Source organism: Schistocerca serialis, chromosome 3, assembly GCF_023864345.2.
Source record: "Schistocerca serialis cubense isolate TAMUIC-IGC-003099 chromosome 3, iqSchSeri2.2, whole genome shotgun sequence".
In the NCBI taxonomy this organism is placed as follows: Eukaryota; Metazoa; Arthropoda; class Insecta; order Orthoptera; family Acrididae; genus Schistocerca; species Schistocerca serialis.
Genome location: NC_064640.1, coordinates 832964521 through 832984933, shown reverse-complemented (window position 1 = coordinate 832984933; position 20413 = coordinate 832964521). Strand labels below are relative to the sequence as shown.

Here is a 20413-nt window from a genome sequence, read left to right as displayed (position 1 = left end):
CTGGAATACTCTCTTTCAAATTCTAAAGGTGGCAGGGGTAAAATACAGGGAGCGAAAGGCTATTTACAATTTGTACAGAAACCAGATGGCAGTTATAAGAGTTGAGGGGCATGAAAGGGAAGCAGTGGTTGGGAAGGGAGTAAGACAGGGATGTAGCCTCTCCCCGATGTTGTTCAATCTGTATATTGAACAAGCAGTAAAGGAAACAAAAGAAAAATTCGGAGTAGGTATTAAAATTCATGGAGAAGAAATAAAAACTTTGAGGTTCGCCGATGACATTGTAATTCTGTCAGAGACAGCAAAGGACTTGGAAGAGCAGTTGAATGGAATGGACAGTGTCTCGAAAGGAGGATATAAGATGAACATCAACAAAAGCAAAACAAGGATAATGGAATGTAGTCTAATCAAGTCGGGTGATGCTGAGGGAATTAGATTAGGAAATGAGGCACTTAAAGTAGTAAAGGAGTTTTGCTATTTGGGGAGCAAAATAACTGATGATGGTCGAAGTAGAGAGGATATAAAATGTAGGCTGGCAATGGCAAGGAAAGCGTTTCTGAAGAAGAGAAATTTGTTAACATCCAGTATTGATTTAAGTGTCAGGAAGTCATTTCTGAAAGTATTCGTATGGAGTGTAGCCATGTATGGAAGTGAAACATGGACGATAAATAGTTTGGACAAGAAGAGAATAGAAGCTTTCGAAATGTGGTGCTACAGAAGAATGCTGAAGATTAGATGGGTAGATCACATAACTAATGAGAAATTATTGAATAGGAATGGGGAGAAGAGAAGTTTGTGGCACAACTTGACCAGAAGAAGGGATCGGTTGGTAGGACATGTTCTGAGGCATCAAGGGATCACCAATTTAATATTGGAGGGCAGCGTGGAGGGTAAAAATCGTAGAGGGAGACCAAGAGATGAATACACTAAGCAGATTCAGAAGGATGTAGGTTGCAGTAGGTACTGGGAGATGAAAAGGCTTGCAAAGGATAGAGTAGCATGGAGAGCTGCATCAAACCAGTCTCAGGACTGAAGACCACAACAACAACAACAACAACAACAACAACAACAGGCAAAATATCTGCTTGCCATCTTCTTCCAGGGCAATGATGTGGAGCACATTTGGTAATGCACAATTCATCAGTTGTCATTTATAGAGTCCACTTTTCACAAATTTTTAATCCTGAAAGTGGTTCTTCATGTCAGAAGCTGACACTGGCATTGTCAGACAGTCTGTCACTCCCTTGCCATTCCAAAAGCAGTTGACCTGATCTTAAACATATTTTATGTTGGCATCTTCTATACTGTTGCTGTTTTCCCCAATCTGTAAGATATGGTGTATACGACCCGGGACAACCGGGAGATCTGGGAAAAACCCGGGAATTTGTTCATCCGGGAGAAAACCAGGAAAAACCAGGGAATTTTTTAGAATTCTGGAAATTTTTCGTTTTTTTAGTTTCCAGTTAAATTTGTGTAACTTTGACTGGTAAGAACCAATACTCTAACAAAGGATATTACTGTATCCCGCTACTCCAGAATAATACTGCAGCATTAAAACATGAACGAGAGAAAAAAATGAAAATAAAACTTAAATTGCAAACGAAATGCGCCATATAAAATAACACAGTGCACGTACAAGCGTCTGTCAACAGCAAAATGTGTTAAAGGCTGTAGGAAGACTATGCAATGCTTCATAACAACGAATTGCCTGCGATGAGTGTGACGTCACAACTGTTTAAATTAGATTCATTTAAGCAGTTACAAGCGGGCTCATGCACACGCGTACGAGTAATACCTTCTCCCGCTTCTGGCTACAGGAATGTGGCTGTTGGCTGTGCAAGCAGCAGTAGCAGCAACCAGCCACATGGGGTACCTGGAAAAATTTTACTGGCGCGCCCAAGCTGCCACATTCACGGGTGCGCAGCAGTCCTGGATCTAGTGGAGGGGGGGGGGGGGGCGGCAAACAGTTGTATCTGAACCAGGCAACAATTGCGGGGGGAGAGGGCAGATTCATATTCTTGAGGGGGAAAAAACCTTCTTTTACAAAGCACCTAGCATCCAGCGCACGTCGGTCTGTCGATTGTTCATATGATTTTGAAATGCACCTCTGCTGGTTTTTGGACATTTTTGAACACATTCTAAGTTGATTTTTGAATGCGTGCATAGTGTACGTGATATCTCTGCCAGGGGAATCCTCATCACATCTAGACATGAACTTTCCTCCAGACAAAACGGGACGGGGCTATACAAGCTGAGCGGAATAAAGCCGAACCGGTGAATGCCAACTGCTGCTTGTTTATGTGGTTGATTTGGTTTGCAAATGTTCAGCGTTGTTATAATTACTAGCAAAATCCATAGATTCAGATTACCAGAGTTGAAATAAATGACTAACAGGAATAACAGGTAAGAAAGATTATGTACGAGGGCGGTTCAGAAAGTAACCTCCGACTGGTCACAGTGCGGGTTGTGGGGGGAGTAGCGACGCCATCTGTGTGTTCACGCACTCAACAGGTCAGTCGGCATCAAGCCGTGGTCGAGTGAACGTCGTACCTGCGCTAGTTTAGTTTTTGTGGCAGTTTGAAATGTGTGCTGCAATAGAAAACCCCGCCAAATGTGAAGTGCGTGCTGTCATAAGGTTTTTTACAGCCAAAGGATATTCTGCAGCAGCTATTCATCGTGAGCTTTGTGCCGTGTATGGACCAAGAGTTATGAGTGAAGGAGCTGTCCGTGAATGGGTACGTTTATTTAAAAGTGGACGAGAAAACGTTCATGATGAAGAGAGGAGTGGTAGACCATCATTGGTGACTGACGAACTCGTTCAGACAGTTGATGCAAAAGTTCGTGAAAATCGACGTTTCTCAATGTCGGAGTTGTCTACTGGTTTTCCACAGATTTCTAAGACTCTCTTGTACGAGATAGTGACAGCAAGATTGGGTTACCGTAAGTTCTGTGCACGATGGGTGCCCAAAATTTTTACCGACCACCACAAAACTCAAAGAATGGCCTCTGCATTAGACTTTCTGTCACGTTATGAGGACAAAGGAGAACCATTGTTAAACAGAATCGTGACCGGTGACGAAACCTGGATTAAGTACGTGAACCCTGAGACAAAAGAACAATCAAAGATGTGGGCACATTCAAATTCGCCTACCAAACCAAGAAAAGCCTCGCAAGATTTTTCTGCCAGAAAACTGATGGCAACGGTGTTTTGGGATGCCAAAGGGGTGTTGTTGGTTGAATTCATGGAACGTGGTACGACCATTAATCAAGACGTGTACTGTGAAACAATAAAAAAGTTACGACGGGCTATACAGAACAAACGCCGTGGTATGCTGACTTCCGGTATCGTTTTTTTGCACGATAACGCCCGTCCTCACTCTGCTCGCAGAACAACGGCCCTTCTTGAGTCCTTCAAGTGGGACGTTATCAATCATCCACCTTACAGCCCAGACCTGGCGCCAAGTGATTATCACCTCTTCATGCATTTGAAGAAATGGCTCGGGTTACAGCGGTTTGATGACGACGAAGAGCTCAAAGATGCGGTCACAGGCTGCCTCCAGGCACAAGCGGGTGATTTTTATGCAGAAGGAATTTCAAAGCTTGTGAAGAGATACGATAAGTGCCTCAATCGCTATGGAGACTATGTAGAAAAATAGTGCAAAGATGTAGTTGTAAGATGTATATATTAAAATATTTTTATTTAACTTCGTGTATTTTTTTAAATCAACCGGAGGTTACTTTCTGAACGGCCCTCGTATTATCTTCTCGGTGTATCCAAGAAAGTGAATTTTGACGGCAAATTTTTGGCCACATCGCTACATTAGACAGGGCCAGTTGTAGTCACGAGCTAGCAGCTGCTTAAGTTCCATTCTGGGAGTAGTGCGGAAAATGCATTGTACGAACACATACTAACACCTAACCGGAGAATAATCGTTGGATAACTAAACCAGTGATTGTGGCAGGGTTAGTAAAGTTAAACGGAGAATGAGTTTTGACAGTAGTAGGAATAGTTACACAGTTAGTGATGACAAGATTGTTTGTTAGTACGAGGAAGGAGAAGATATGGGGACATCACACAAATTATGGAAGAATATGACAATTCCAAATTCATACAAAAATTTTATTCTCGTGCATGAAACTGGAGCATATGAATGAAATTTGAAACTAGTTCCTAACATAAAGCTTTTTGATTGTAGTAGGAAAATAGATATTTTGTGTTGCTACTTCATGAATTATATTGCTGTAATATAAAAATGATCATTATTGCCAAAACAGTCTTCCTTATTTGGTGTGTGTTACAATTGCTGCAGTATTGGAATGGCCTGTTTCATTTTATCCAGGAAACAGTGACAAAATAGATGTAGTTAGATTGAGAAACCACACCATTCTTGGGTGCTATTTGTATTAACAGCTTTTTCAGTATTAGATGACATTTCGATTTATCATGTAGCAAAATGTTTGACAAACTTTGATGAGGTAATAGCTCTTTCGCAGAAGGGAAAGCACACCATGTAAAGCTGTAGCAAGATTAGAGAGAAAAATCACTAGGACCTAAGGATTGAAGAAATGTGTACTGTCTTGCATGTCTCTTGTCTTTACTGGTTTTAGGTATCCTATATTTAATTTTATGTCACACAGAAGAGCAAGTTATTAGCTAATAGGTAATAAAGAGTCCTGATTTTGTGAAGAGTTCTTGTTCTCCTGGTTACAAATACTCCCATCCAGTATTAATTGCGTGTTTTTTAAAAATAAGAGGGGCAGAATGTCAAACCGGCTGACTGGGAGAAGGAGAGACACTACAGGAATTTTAATTTCCACAGTCCTGAAATAGTTTGATGGGATTCGTTACAAAATATACACCTTTGAGTTACACAGAGCGAAATACAGTGATGTGTGGTATAAGAATGTTGTTTGAAGAGGCGTGGCACTGCACTTCGGCACACTTAAGACCAAATAACATCTCTTACATTTCCTCTCAGATATATGTTTTATGTATCAGACTCTTCAGAAAGATGTGTGCTACAAAATGAACTTTTTTGAATTTTTTTTTTTTTTTTTTTTATGTGTGCAGAGCAGTCTGAGCTATAGTGGAGGGTCTCCACGTGACACGTGTTTACGTTTAGTGATTTTTGTGTTTCCTCTTCGTTTACTGCTCTCACGTCAAATGAAAACTAGACGGATTTCTGTGGTTGGGAGCTATCAAGTGAATTAAAATACATTCACATAATTATGGTGGGCTAAAATGTGTTACTAGTATCAGAATTTATTTTATTTCCACCTTTCTGACAGTCAAGCATTAATCACCTTGCAGAACAGTGTAGTTATTTTTGTCGGTTTTCTAAAGAAATTTGGCTTTTATTAAGCTTTCCTGCTGAGGCAGTAAATTTATTTGACACACAGTGTTTAATTCCACTCCATTGGCTAGTTTCAACTGTTCACTGCATTTCAAGTGCACGATTCCATCTTCTAGCACGTACGGAATTATGCCATAATAAAGATCCAAACATGAGATAATACAGTACTGGTACTCCAAGAAAATTTACATCCTGAAAACCACACTGAAAAGCTTAATATGAGGTTGAGGCCTACATCATTGGGAATCTGGAAATGCGAATGTGCGCTTTAAGTCAAACTATGCTTTTTAGTATGGTTCACGAACTTCAGATGCTCTTGATGTGTCCTCTGATGTCCTGTTTCTCTTATGACATAATGTAAGAAAGATCTTTTAATGTTTTACATGTACGAAGATACGGGCTTCCTACGTCACCGTAGCTGTGCAAGCGTGGTGACGCCTCTTATCTGGTGCTCTCTGGCAACTGCTGAAATGAATCTATTTTTAACAGGTCGCAGGAAAATATTGAGAATTTCAGTTCGAAAAGCGAAATTTTCAAAGTAAATTTCCTTTTACGCAAAAGGAACTATGTGCAAGAATGTACAATGAATTTCTTAAATCGCAGAGTGTTTGCTCTCATTTAAAAATCAACTCTTTGATGACGAGCCATTTAGAAGAATTTTGAGCCCAGAAGAGCAGAGATTTATGTCGGTATTAAAAATTTTACTGGCGTATTTGTGTGATGTATCTTAAAGTGGAACATGCACTAAACAGATCAACATTATATGTGAAAGCTTAGCTTCTCCTGTAGCTTATTAATATTCGAGACAAGTATTCTATGTGAAAGCTTTGCTTTTCGTGTAGGAACACTATGGATATTAACTTAAGCCATCAACTTTTCCTTTGGTGGAATTCGAATTTATACTTTCTTAATACAAAAATATGCAGCATACATGTTGCTGCCCATCAAAGATCTTCCCAGAACGTGTTTTTTCCCCCTGAGTGTCATTTTCTAAAGTGCTGAGAAATTCTATGCTGCTGTATAAAACCATATCCGTTCAAAGGATTGATAAGTTTTACAGTTCTGACGGAAAGTATAATGTCACTTAACAGGGAAAAAGTGTATTTTCACACGGGAGAAAATGTATTTTTCACCGGGAGATCCAGGAATTTTTTCTCCTTGTCCCCGTATACACCCTGGAAGAGATCTGTGTGTTCCATAATTGTTCTATTCCAATGTTATAAGACTTGTTCCACTGTCTACAGTAGATACCCTGTGGAAAGTTTGCTGTGTGAATGCCATGACATGTATCAAAATGGTCATGTGCACTGATGTACATCCAGCACACATTGACACTGATATAAAGGAAAATTGGCTGCTCTTTTGGCTGGGCCATGTACCTTTTGTAGCTCATACAGTATATTCTGTACATTGTGTCTTTTGTGATGTATGTAGATTGCTGGGCTTCGTTTAGAAGGAAGATATCAACTCAAACTAACATTTATTTGTCTTGTAAAGTAGTTTTTTCCGTCAGATTTATACCTTTTGTGTTTATATTTTGAGATGTCTTACACATGAAGCTGTTCTCATCCTTATTGGTAACAGGTATAGTTAATTTGAAATAAATATGTGATTGACTGTTCAGTGAGTCAAAATGTGGGGAAGAGGCATCATACAATTGCTGTTCTTTGTTGCACTGCACATGCTTATTGTGATGCTGTCTCTAGAGAGCATGAGGATTTATAAGTGATACCATACTGCAAATTGTCTAGCATTGCTGCTGTTCCTCCATTGACTCACTTGTGAAGCACAAAGCTGTTTCTGTCAAACAAAGTGTGCTACTTAAATATCATTTCACCTCTGTTATGATCTCTTCAGATACTAGTGTCTCCGTTTTCTTGTAATGAAGACGAAATACAAATTGAAGCAAACCGTTCTCTTATTTTTGTACAGCAAGTAAATGAACAATCTCTCGTCATCCATTTGCACTTTTTGTACATCATCCACCTTTAATATACGTCCATGGTTCTGCCCGAGATTTTGTATAATGTTTGTATGAGATTTGTCTTAGTGGATGGCGCGCTATTGTTTTCCAACATTTGTATACAAGAATTCGTTTCCTGACGGATGCATCATTGTAGCACCTGGTTATTGAAATATATTGTTCTGCGTCAGTTTTGGGACAGAATGATCCATAAAGTGAAACAGCATGACTCTGTTATAGTTATGCTAAATAGCTTACAAATTACTGACAGATTGCTACTTACCGTAAGCATTGTGGCCTGAGATGCTGGAAATGGTGGCTGTGTGTGTGTGTGTGTGTGTGTGTGTGTGTGTGTGTGTGTGTTTTGCCTTTTACTTATGAAGCTGTGGCCAAAAGCTATAAGTGAGTGTCTTTTAATTGTGTTGTCTGCAACTTGTTGTTTCTTCTTCACAGTAAGTAGCAATCTGTCTTTTCCTACATTGCTGATATTCTTTTCTGGAGTTTCCATTGTTTGATTACAAATTACTGAATTGTTTAAGAATTACTATATTGACCAGAGTAAGATTTATGTTACTCGTTACATAAGCTCCCTTTTGTATGTCTATTTAACTTTTCAGACCTTCTCTTATTTCTACTAATGTTATGAGTGTACTACAGAATTCTGAAATATTTCTTTTAGGTGCTCCTGTGCGGTGGATCTGCGAAAATCCCAATAATTCAGCAATCTGTCTCTGAAATGTTTCCCAATTCAGAGTTATTATGTAGTGTAAATCCTGATGAACTGATTGCCCTGGGTGCTGCGAAGCATGGTAGTTATCTGAAAGAACCATTTGACCCAGGTTGTGATCATCTATCATATGATATCCCAGTTGCAACAAAATCAATTTTTATGAAGGTAAGGAACTCAGTTAGTGTAGTTCTGATTTAGTCCTATATCATCACATGATCTCCTTGTGAAGATCACCAGTTAGGAACTTCTTGAGTGGTTTTGAATGGTTGGTGTGCGTAAATACTTTTGTTATTATAGATTGCAGCAATCAGTCATCCTTTTTAAATTTTATTATACAGATCTAGATTTCGTGGGTGAAGCCCGATCAACAGGGACTTACATCCTTTGAGTGAAAATAACAGTGCATTGAGAATGGCTAGCTTCTAGCCGAAATGTAGTTCTGCATAATAAAATTTAAAAAGGATGACCAATTGGTGCAGTCTATAATTTACAAGTTAATATAACAGTCCCTGAGTGCAACTGCTTTCCGAATGTAAGGTAACCTGATTATTATTATTATTATTATTATTATTATTATTATTTCCTGTGTTGGTGTTAGTTCAGATCATGTTAAGCTTTGTTGGCAGTGAGCTTCATTTTCTTCTTTTCTCAAAATTTCTTCATTCAGTTTCTTCCAATTTTGTTGTTATAAAAATTAATTTCCACACAGTTGTGGAAATTAAAATTAAACTCCAGTTAGCAGCAACATAGAGTGGTTGATATAATGCTTGCAGGCTTCTTCCTTGTTATACTTTGTTTCCTGATAACAGCTGTTTTTCAGATATTAGCATGCTTCACCAAAACCAGTTTCAGATTCAGGATAAGTTGTATAATTTAAATGAAAACTGTGATCCATTTAACATAAACTGAATTTTAAAACTATTGCTCTGGTTCATCATGTAAAGAACATACTGAATTTTTTTCTTTAAGTCAGATAATTTCGAAAGCGTTACGGAGATGATAGATAAACTCCAGTGGAAGACTCTGCAAGAGAGACGCTCAGTAGCTCGGTACAGGCTTTTGTTGAAGTTTCGAGAACAAACCTTCACCAAGGAGTCAAAAAGTATATTGCTCCCTCCTACGTATATCTCGCGAGGAGACCATGAGGATAAAATCAGAGAGATTAGAGCCCACACAGTTGCAAACTGACAATCTTTCTTTCCACGAACAATAAGAGACTGGAATGGAAGGGAGAACCCGATAGAGGTACTCAAGGTACCCCCCGCCACACACAATCAGGTGTCTTGCAGAGTATGGATGTAGATGTAGATATTACTATATAACTAATTCCTTGAATATAATAGAGGGAAACATTCCACGTGGGAAAAATATATTTAAAAACAAAGATGATGTGACTTACCAAACGAAAGCGCTGGCACGTCAATACACACACAAACAAACACAAACATGCACACAAAATTCTAGCTTTCGCAACCAGCGGTTGCTTCGTCAGGAAAGAGGGAAGGAGAGGGAAACACGAAAGGATGTGGGTTTTAAGGGAGAGGGTAAGGAGTCATTCCAATCCCAGGAGCGGAAAGACTTACCTTAGGGGGAAAAAAAGGACAGGCACACACTCGCGCGCACACACACACACACACACACACACACACACACACACACACACACACACACACACACATATCCATCCGCACATACACAGTCACAAAACTGTGTGACTGTGTATGTGCGGGTGGATATGTGTGTGTGTGTGCGCGAGTGTATACCCCTTTTTTCCCCCTAAGGTAAGTTTTTCCGCTCCCGGGATTGGAATGACTCCTTACCCTCTCCCTTAAAACCCACATCCTTTCGTCTTTCCCTCTCCTTCCCTCTTTCCTGACGAAGCAACCGTTGGTTGCGAAAGCTAGAATTCTGTGTGCATGTTTGTGTTTGTTTGTGTGTCTATCGACGTGCCAGCGCTTTCGTTTGGTTAGTCACATCATCTTTGTTTTTAAATATAACTAATTCCTTGATGTGATAACAATCCATTTTTATATTTCAAGAAGAAAACTTACGTTCACATTGTCATAAACAAGGGTATTTCATATAAGGAGGTAAAAAGCTAGTAATTATAGTGGAAAACTAGTTGAAATGGAATTGTTGAAATTTACATCAGATAAAGAACTTAAACTTTGGGATTAAAGACCACTCGATGAAAAGCAGAAGTGTTGGGATGTTGACAGGCACAGACAAAAGAAAGAACACTTGCAGACTTTTGTAGTTATCCATTGAAGAGTTAGAGTATAAAACACACACACACACACACACACACACACACACACACACACACACACACAAAATAGACTAATGGTGCCAATGCTGTTTTGTGGCAGATGCAGTGGTTGTGATGGGGGTTAGAACGTGCTGGGTGCTTGGATTGGGCCTTGGTCTGCCACAGGGATATAATCCCTGTGTCATGGGGTTGGGAGTTAGGGTTGGCATAGGGATGGGCTGGGCTGTTCTGTAGTTTGGGTGAGTGACAGAACACCACTTTAGGAGGGATGGGAAGGATCTCTGGTAGGATGTCCCTCATTTCAGAGCAGGATGAGATATAATCATAGCCCTGGCGATGGATATGGTTCCATTGTTCCAGCCAGGGTGATGCAGGTTCACAAGGAAAGTGCTGCTTTGTAACTGACTTGTAGGGATTGTGGTAGGATTGGGGTTGTGTGAGGCAATGGCACAGTAAATATGTTTGTGGACTAGGTTTGGGGATGGGGGTTGTATCATGTGTCTGTGAAAACCTTTGTGAAGGCTTCAGCATGTTGAGCAAGGGGGTTCTCACCACTGCAGATATGTCATCCTTGGGTGGCTACGCAGCATGCAAGGGATTTTTTCTTGTGGAAGGGATAGCAGCTGTTGAAATACAAGTATCGTTGGTGGTTAGTGAGTTTAATGTGGACAGAAGTGTGGATGGAGCCATCAGAGAGGTGGATGTCAGCATGCAGGAAGGATACACGTTTGGTAGAGAAGGACCAGGTGAAACGTAGGGGAGGAAAAGGCGTTGAGGTTGTGGAGGAATGTAGATAAGTTTCAACCCCACCCCCACCCCACTGATCTTAGTCAATGAACAGATTTCCAGTGCCATATCCTCACACACCCTCAATCCTTCCACCACCCCAAAAATCAGTTACAAAGAACCGCCCCCTTTGTCACCCAGTATCACCTTGGACTGGAACAACTGAAATATACCTTTCCCCGGTGCTTTGATTATCTCTCATCCTACGCTGAAATGAGGGACATTCTATCCAAGATCTTTCCTACCCCTCCTAAAGTAGTGTTCTGTCACCTATCCACCCTACACAACATGCTAGTCCATCCCTATGCCACTCCCAACCACTTGACACAGGGATTACATCTGTGTAGCAGACAAAGCTGCAAAACCTGCCCAATCCATCCACCCTGCACCACCTCCTCCAGTCCTGTCACAGGCATTTCCTACCCCATCAGAAGCCAGGCAACCTGTGAAAGCAGCCATTACTCTGCTCCAAACGCAGGACAATCCTTTATGTCAGTATGACTACCAAGCAATAGTTGCAGATGAGTCATCTTGAAAACACATCATCCAGTCCCATAATCATCCTGGCTTCATTATTTGGTAACCCACTGCCCCTGCACACTTCAACTAACATGCCCCAGGGGGCTCAGAATTCTTCCATGAGTTCGTGCATGGTGCTCACAGGGCCCCAAGTTATTGCAGACCATTCTTCCTTCCTGGGCTGCATTTCCTTCCCCGTGTCCTTTCACTGCCTTCTCTCCTTCCCCGCTGCCACCTCCTCCCCCTTCCTCGATTATCTTATTTACGTCGACCTGGCTATCCATCTGGTTTCCTGTATTCCTTGCAGTTTTGTTTCCCTCGCTTTTTCTCTTTCATCGTTTTTGGCGTTATTGGTCCCTCTTTGTGGTTTGACCCCACTTCTAAATTTTCTTATATGAATGTGTAGTGTCTGTTCTTTTGAAGCAACAGACACCACACAGATCCCACAGCTGTGAACACTATATGTAAATGGAAGGGGACATTAAGTGGAATCGGCGGCATTGAGGGAAAATGTGTACTGGATCGGTATTTGAGCCCGGGATCTCCTGCTTACTAGGGAGGTGCGATAACCATTGCGACATCCGGGACACAGCATTATCGCAACTGCGTGAACTACTTTGGTACGTCTCACGTCCAATCCACACTCCCGCCAAGTGGTACCTATCAGCAGTCCCTGTCAATTATACTCCTGTCGCTACTCAGTTTCCCACAGGAGGTCAGATGTATTTCGTGCATTCACACTGAAGAAAGTGGATCCATTGCCCATCCAGACTTACGTGAATGCGTAGTGTTTGTTCCTTCAAAAGAACACACACCACGTAGCTACTGCAACTGTGAACACTATTTGTAAATGGAAGAGCGGTCACTGCTGTCAGCTACACAGGGACATTAAGATGATTCCACTTAATATCCCACTGCAGCTGACTGCAGTTATCCTCCTTCCATTTACATCTAAATTTTCTGTTTGTAGTGTGAGCCATTTGGGAAAGAACTCCCTCCTTAGTGTCTATGGCATGGATTTCTCTGCCCACTTCCCTCCTCTCTTCCCTCCCTGCCGTAGCCCCCCTCCACTTCGATCACCAGCACGTCTAGCCAGCGCGTGTGGTGGGACTGTTATGTACCCATCTGACTGACCCCCTTGACAACACAGGACACACTTCTGATGCCTGAGCTGTTGCCTCCTCATATGTGCCTAGGAGTGGTTGCTTGTTATTCTGGAGAATCAGAACTCACTGCTATGGCCACCATACCAGATGCTTCTTGTTATGGCTGGGTGGCGTCCATGGGGCGAGCCCCTAATCGAAGTGAGTGGTATCGAGGTGAATACTTTGCACAAGAGGCATATCGAGCTCCAAAAACCTGGCCGTTCTCCTATGGCCGTCTCTTAAAGTGGTAATGTATCATTGAATGCTGCTTCTTATGATTCTGCCACCTTCCCTTCCCTGGCCACACCCTGGGAGGAGGTCCAGGCTCGCCGGCTTGGGCTGAAACACCTTCCCTGCTACTGGGTCTGTACTAGGATGGACAGGGACACATTCACCCCCACAAATCCGCTATTTTTTGTGGAAAATGCAGTTGGGTTCCCTGTCGATCAAAGGTTCTTCTTCCACCCAATCTGCAGCTATTCTTGCTTGTGATCATCTTGGCAATGTCCCGCTGTCTGTTACACATCACCAGTCTCTGAATATGGTCCAAGGAGTCATTTTCCATGGGGGCCTCATCCTTCAAACTGATGAGGAACTGCAGGCTAATCTGGAACAATGGTGTGTTCATTTTGTTTAATATGTGCAGAAAGCTCGTAAAAATGCCCACACCAATATCGCCGCCTTTATTCTGGCTTTTTGGGGAGATACCCTCTCAAGAGGTCAAGGTTATGTGAGATTGGTGTGACGTGAACCTGAATGGCCTGCCACCCACGAGTTGCTTTTGGTTCTTGGGTTTCAGGCACATGCCTTCCCAATGTACAGCAGACCCTCTATGTGGTGGCTGTGGCCACCCACTTCATGGGGGGAGCCCCTGTGTTCTGCTACCCGTGTCCGTAAATTGTCATGACCATCACACTTCGTGCTCACTAGATTGCCCAGCTTACAAGAAAGAAAGGAAGATACAAGACTATAAGTTCCTGGATTGACGATGTGTTGTTGTCTTCAACTTTTGCCTCTGTTATATCCTTTCGCCCTCTTATGTCTCTCTTATCAGAGTCCTGCCCCTCTGCTTAGCCCCTCCCCTGTGGTTCTCACGCTCTGCCTTCTGGGTGCCACTCCACCTCCTCGGTCATAGAAGTGCCTCCCTTCTTCAGCAGCCAAGAGCGACGGGTGTCCCTCCCGTGAGCCCTCCTATCAGCATCAGCTACCACAACTCGGCTACAGGGCATACAGTCTGTGTGCCCCAAGGTTGCCTCCTCTTTCTCAGTTCTGGATCTTTCAAATTGTGCTCTGCCCTCCTCAACCTATGAAAGAGAAGAAGAGAAAACACAAATACCAGGACAAGGCCCCCTCCTACAATGTCTCCTGTAGGTGTCATCTCCCCCGCTCACAACCTGAGTCTGACATTTAATTTATGTGACGTGACTGGCTCCAGCCCATTTAACTCCCATTTCGATACCTGCTCAGTGAGGAACTGTAACGAATACTACCTTCACCTCCCAGAGTTGCAATCCCGTATTGCCTTTCACTCGTCAGCTTGTGTTGTTCTTGAGGAATCTCATTTTACTAATGCTCACTCACTGTCCCTTACTGAGTTCTGTGCTTTCTGTCAGAACCAGGTTGGCCCATTGAGGGCTTCTGAGGGTGTCTGCATGTTGGTCTGTATGGATATTGTTAGTACATGGGTCTCATTCATACCACATTGGAAGCGGTTGCTGTTTGGGTCCACTTGGACTCTGCCATCACAGTTTGCAATCTCTATCTCGCTCCCTGCCAGGCCACCTATATCTGCTGCCCTAAATGCTCTCCGGCAACTCACCCCTCCCTTCCTCCTCCTCCTTGGGATTTTAGTGCCTATCACCCTTTGTGGGGCAGTGCTTCTTCATCTAGTCAGGGGTTCCTCCTCGACCAGTTTCTTGCAGACCATGACCTGTGTCATCTTCATGATGGTTCCCCTACTCTTTTAGTGCTGCATGTGGCACCTCTGCCACTGATTTCCTCTCTTCCCCTCTCCTCCTTCGTTCCTGGTCGCCACATGATGACCTCTGTGTAGTGACCATTTCCCGTTGGTTCTCTCATTCCCTCCCCACCTCCTGATGACCAGGTTTCCCTGCTGAGATTTCTGTCATTGTCCTCTGTATACCTCCCGTGTCGTGTTTCCACCTTCTTTGTCAGGTTGTCGTCCGTGATGTGTCAGATGAGAGAGTCTGTGCTGCGGGCATTGCTGTTCCCACTTGATGGGCACCAGTCACCATTGGCCAGTTCCATGGCAGAGCATGGCTATTGCCACCACTGTTTGCAATTGTTGTAGCACCTTGCAACATCTGAAGCGGCACCTGTCCTCCGTATTACCTTTGCGCCAAAGCCCGTTACTTACACAACCTGAGCAAACGGGTGTTTTGGGATGCTCTCTGTACCCTCTGTGTTCTTCTGGCTCTTCATCGTGGGTGTGGGCTACACACCGCACCCTTCAAGGTTATCAGTGGCAGCCTTCCATTCCGTCCTTGCCCTTAAAGTTGGCCTTTCTACAGATCCATCATATTTAGCTCTGAGGCATTTTCTCCTCTTAGTGGAGAGACTATTGAGGTTTCTGTCCTTAAGCCTAGCAAGGATATATCATCCCTTGATAGTTACCGGCCCAGCAGTCTGACCAGTGTCCCCTGCAAGTTACTAGAATGGATGGTGGCTCGTCAGCTCAATTGGGTCCTTGAATCTTGGAACATTTTATCTCCCCACCAGTGCTAGTTTTGGGAGAGATGGTCTCATCTGCTTCGATTGGAAGCCACAGTTCTGGAGGCCTTTTCTGAGTGCCTTCATCTTGTTGCAGTTTTTCTTCAATCTTCATAAGGCCTCTGACACAGGTTGGTGCCATCACATCATCCTTACTCTCCATGAGTGGGATCTTTGGGCCTCCCTCCTGATTTTTATTCGTTAGTTCCTGTCCCACTGGTCATTCAGAGTCCATGTGGACACTGTTCTCAGCTCTCTGCGGACTCAGGAGAATGGCGTTCCACTGGTCTCAATATAAGGTGTCTTTCTTGTAATTGCTATTAATGGACTTGTGGCTTCTGCCAGACCATTGCTCACCCCTGTCCTTCATGTGGACGTTTTCTGTATTTGGGCTAACTCCCCCTCAGTGGCCTCTGCAGAATGACAGTTGCTGTGGGCCATCCAGTGTGCTTTCATATGGACACACCTACATGGTTTTCAATTATCTCTCCTTAAGTCAAGGGTGGTGCATTCCTGTCATCCTACTATGGTCCGTCGTGATCCAGAACTCTACATCGATGTACAACACCTGACCATGGTCCCCCAGTTCCATTTCTCGAGTCTTCTTTACGATAACGAGCTTACTTGGTTGCCCCATAGTCATCATCTGAAGGTTGGCTCTTTTCGTAAACTCAGTGTTCTTCGCTTACTTGCCCATGCCTTTTGTGGCATTGATTGTTTTATCCTTGTCCGCCTTTACTAGGCATTAGTTCTGTCTTGTCAGGACTATGGTTGTCAAGCTTACGGATCAACTGCCCCTTCCATGGTGCTCCACTTGGACCCGGTTCACTGCCGTGGTATCCATTTAGCCACTGGTGTCTTTCGCATTAGCTCTGTCGATAGTTTTCTGGTTGATGCTGGGATCCCTCCCCTTTCGATTTGGCAGTCCCAGCCCCTGGTTTCCTATGCCGTCACTATCTGCTCTTACCCTGCTCGTCCTTCTTATTCTGTTCGTTTCACTGAATCAGGCAGTCGCCCACCCTCGGGTGGGTTTGCAGGTTGGGCTCCATCTCGCTTCGCTCCACTGTAACTTCCATTTCCCCTCCTTGTCTTCTTCCCCATGTTTCCTCGTGACCACACCCCCTTGGTTAGTTCCTCTGTCATGGATTCAGATGAATCTCTTCCAGGGACTGAAAGCCTCCATCATTCCAGTGGTGTCTGCCTGTTTGTTCTGAAGGCTTTTATGGGTGTTTCAGGATGCCATGGTTTTTTACACAGATGGCTCTAAATCCACTGATCATATTGGATATGCCTTCACATCTTTTTTGACACTGAATACCATCTCTTGACTGCCAAGTATGGAATGTTTACTGCGGAATTGATGGCCACCTATTAGGTCCTCTGCTTTATTAAATGGTCCTCCCTCAGCCGAGTTTTGTTATGTAAGGACTGAAAGAGTGGCCTTCAGGCTATTGGTCGGTGTTTTTCCTGCCACCTCTTGGTCTCTGCCATCCCCAATCTTCACGTGATCATGGTGATGCTACTAATTTGGTTGATTTTCGTTGGGTTCCTGGCAACATAGTTATCCCGAGTAATAAGCTTGCTTACCATTTGGCTGGGTGGCCGTGGGGGGGGGGGGGGGGGGGGGGAGAGACACTACGTACACACATAAGTACACATAACAATATCCAAATTGGAGGAAAATTGCACTATATGAAAGAAAATTACACTTTATAGAATATGGGGCAACTTGTACAGTACATGACATATGAACACTTTCTTACCTCTGTCACAACCAAATTAACTCAGTGTAGAAAGACATAGCATTTTGTTTATAATATTTAAACATTTTGTCAAAAACCAATATTGTCAATACTGCACAAAATGCTGGTGCTGCAATCTGCATTCAAGTTGATTCAGAACTACACGTGACGAGACCTTTCAATGCTTAGATAATATTTTTTTGTATTTGAACCCCTTTTCTTCCACCAACTTTGAGGACTCTTTGCTCAGAGAATAAGTACGGCATGTTGCTGTGGGGATATCAACTTCACACAGAATATGAGAGAAAGAAACATCACAAATATCATTATCAGGCCAATAGGAGGACGGTGATGCATGAACCTTACTGTAACATATCCTTCACAAATAACCTTCTAAACAATTCCCAAATACCAAGAAGAGTCTCATGCACATGCAGTATAGCAGTTGGGCTGCACAGTGCATTCTGGCCTTAGTGGCAGAAGTGCATCTGAGAAATCATCCACAATACTAAAATCTGTATCACAGCTCAGCCTTTTTGCTCCAATCTTGGTTGGTGATATAGGTACAATGTGATGCATAGATCGTGTTCCAGCAATTGTTTTTGCACTTGGGAAGTGCTGAGAAAGGTAATGTCTTGCTTGTACCATTTCATTTTTTGAAACAAAGAGAATTGAAATGCCTTGCAGGTTCTCATGACAGAATTCAAATACCTGTGAAGCTGTAAGTATTTGATCTTTACAAACTCTTTGCAAACTTGTTTTTGTGACAAGTCTTTCAACACTGCCACCAGTACAATCACAGGGAGATTTGCCATGGCGGGTAGCAAAAAATGACCCGCTGCACTTTACGTTGAAGTTGTGTTCGTGGTAGCAGATATTTCTGAAATCCTTACAATTTTTGTATTGTGTAGTACAACCATCAGTGAAATATTCAACATACACAAGATGAATTTCAGGAAATTCACACTTAAAAAAATTCAATACAGTTTCTGAGGCTGGTAAACCAAGGCAACATCATGTTCTAGGTCATCAGAAACAATACAAATACTTTTTGCATGCAACTGTTTGTCCTTTTTGTAATATACGTGGACAGTGTGAAGAGTGCAGCTGCCATTGATCCAATGGTACCCCTGTACTTCATCTTTAACAACAAAATTGAGAGTTTCACTGAAATCCATGAAAGTTAACACTGATCCTTCTTCATTTTCATATAATCAGACTGTGATTGAGAAATAAGAGTGTGGAGTAATTTTTCAGTTTTCTTAGTTTGTCGCAGGATTCTGATAGAGAAGTGATGTGAACAGTTAGTCATTCTACGAGTTGATACCCATAGACTGTACTGAACCATCTCATCAGGAGCATAGTCTTCTATTTCATTTTCTAGGTGAGTTTGAAGCAATGAACTGGTGGGGCATTTTTCACACAGATGAAGCATAAAGACTCTGTTATTTATATCACATGTTATTATTTTAATTAGATCTTGGTATGTTTCCTAATAGAAATAGAATTTAGAAGCAATTTAACATTTTGGTGGTAAATGCACACACATACGGTATGTGTTCCTGATGATCCTGCAAGCATACATTGTTTTGGTCGAAGAGAAGCAAATTTTGAGAATCATACTTTGCTTTCAGGATAGTTTTTTTTAAAATAGAGAGAATACAGCAAATTTTCTTATGTAGAGAGAATCTGTGCAGGTACTTGTCTTTGTGTTTAAAACACACACACACACACACACACACACACACACACACACACACACACACGAAACACTTAAATCACATATGAATGACCATTGCTTTGCCATAATAAAAGCTCTTATTCTTCACTAGTCAGTTCATTCACACAAGTCAGGGCATTATCGCATATATCTTGCAGATACTGTCCAAGAAAAGACTGCCTACTTGTACTTTCCATAATGCTTCAGTCATAATACCAATATTTGTCGTAAATAATTCAAAAGATGATTGGTGTAACCTAAAAAGTAATTAATTAATGAAAAATCATTCTATCCCATTGTTTCATTACAAAAGTATTTCACATTATTATTGTAACATTAGGGGACTTACTTTTGTTTTGTAATGAATAGTTAAAAACTGCAACAATCGAATTTTTAACCAATAATTGTCTCTGTGTACAGCTCGGTACAAGAGCTCAGAACTGCATGCTCAGTGGACACGTGACCCAAAATCAATGGAACTGGATGATGCAATACATATAGTGGCAGTAAAACGGTGTTCTCAGATATGATTTGTTCCCAGGGAAATCCAGTGTAGCCAACTCCAGCAATTTAGTGGTGACATGGTAGTCATCAATTAGCAACTTAAGTATTTCTTTTACAGTAATATTGTTTTTTACACTTCGCATTATTTCTACAAACTGATTCGTTTTGCGTGACATAATGGAATATGTAGTGTGTTCATGGTGTTTGTAAATTTTTCAAAAGTATCTGTGAGGAGGCAATACCTTAAAAAAAACTATAATGTCCATGCATGGATTTTGTTTAAAAGAAATTATTTACAATTTTTTCTGAGATGTAGATGATGGATATGTACTACAGGAAACATGACTATAAAAATATAAACATTCCTCCTTAACCCTTTAACTGCTCTGGACATGTTAATGCGTGTGCCTTTGTACCTGTCCGTGTGTGCTCTGAACATGTTTACACGCGCCACCAGTCCTTCTATCTGGTACTGTGAACGTGTCTACGCGTAGACATGTTCAGAGTACCAGGTAGGAGGACTGGTGGTGCGCATAAACACGTCCAGAGCAGTTAAAGGCTTAACTAAAAAAAAAATACCAAGTTTCCACTGCAAAAACTGTACAAACTATTGCATTTTTAAATTATAAAGGAGCTCGTTTATGAAAGCCTGAATTCCTGAATCTATACAACTTCTTTTTGTGATAAGTGAAAAAGTAATTTACCTACAACATTTACATTTTGAAAATGTGAATATATCTAGGTAAACTTCTGCTACCCAAAATTTCAAGGATTTGCTTGACAATGGGTGTCATTTCCTAAAATTTCTGGATGATTTGATGGGGAATGACCCCTGTGCAATATTGGGACATGCGTTACCATGAAGTAACAGCACCCTTTGTCACACACCATTAGACAACAGTGGTTTTTGATTGACATGCTGCTTCATAAATATTCTTCATTCTCCGATGTGAT

General features: G+C 42.0%; 1 protein-coding gene across 6 annotated transcripts in view; it reads left to right on the top strand.

The window, feature by feature from the left end:
* LOC126470826 (heat shock 70 kDa protein 14-like) overlaps window positions 1-20413 on the top strand; it is a 605676-nt gene that overhangs the window by 569277 nt on the left and 15986 nt on the right. For 5 of the 6 annotated variants that reach the window (XM_050098842.1, XM_050098839.1, XM_050098840.1 and 2 more), the window contains exon 7: window positions 7994-8209. The exons of the other annotated variant lie outside the window; for it this stretch is intronic. In XM_050098842.1, the coding sequence (XP_049954799.1) occupies window positions 7994-8209 (216 nt within the window). The remainder of the gene's footprint in view (window positions 1-7993; window positions 8210-20413) is intronic. 6 annotated transcript variants of the gene reach the window in all.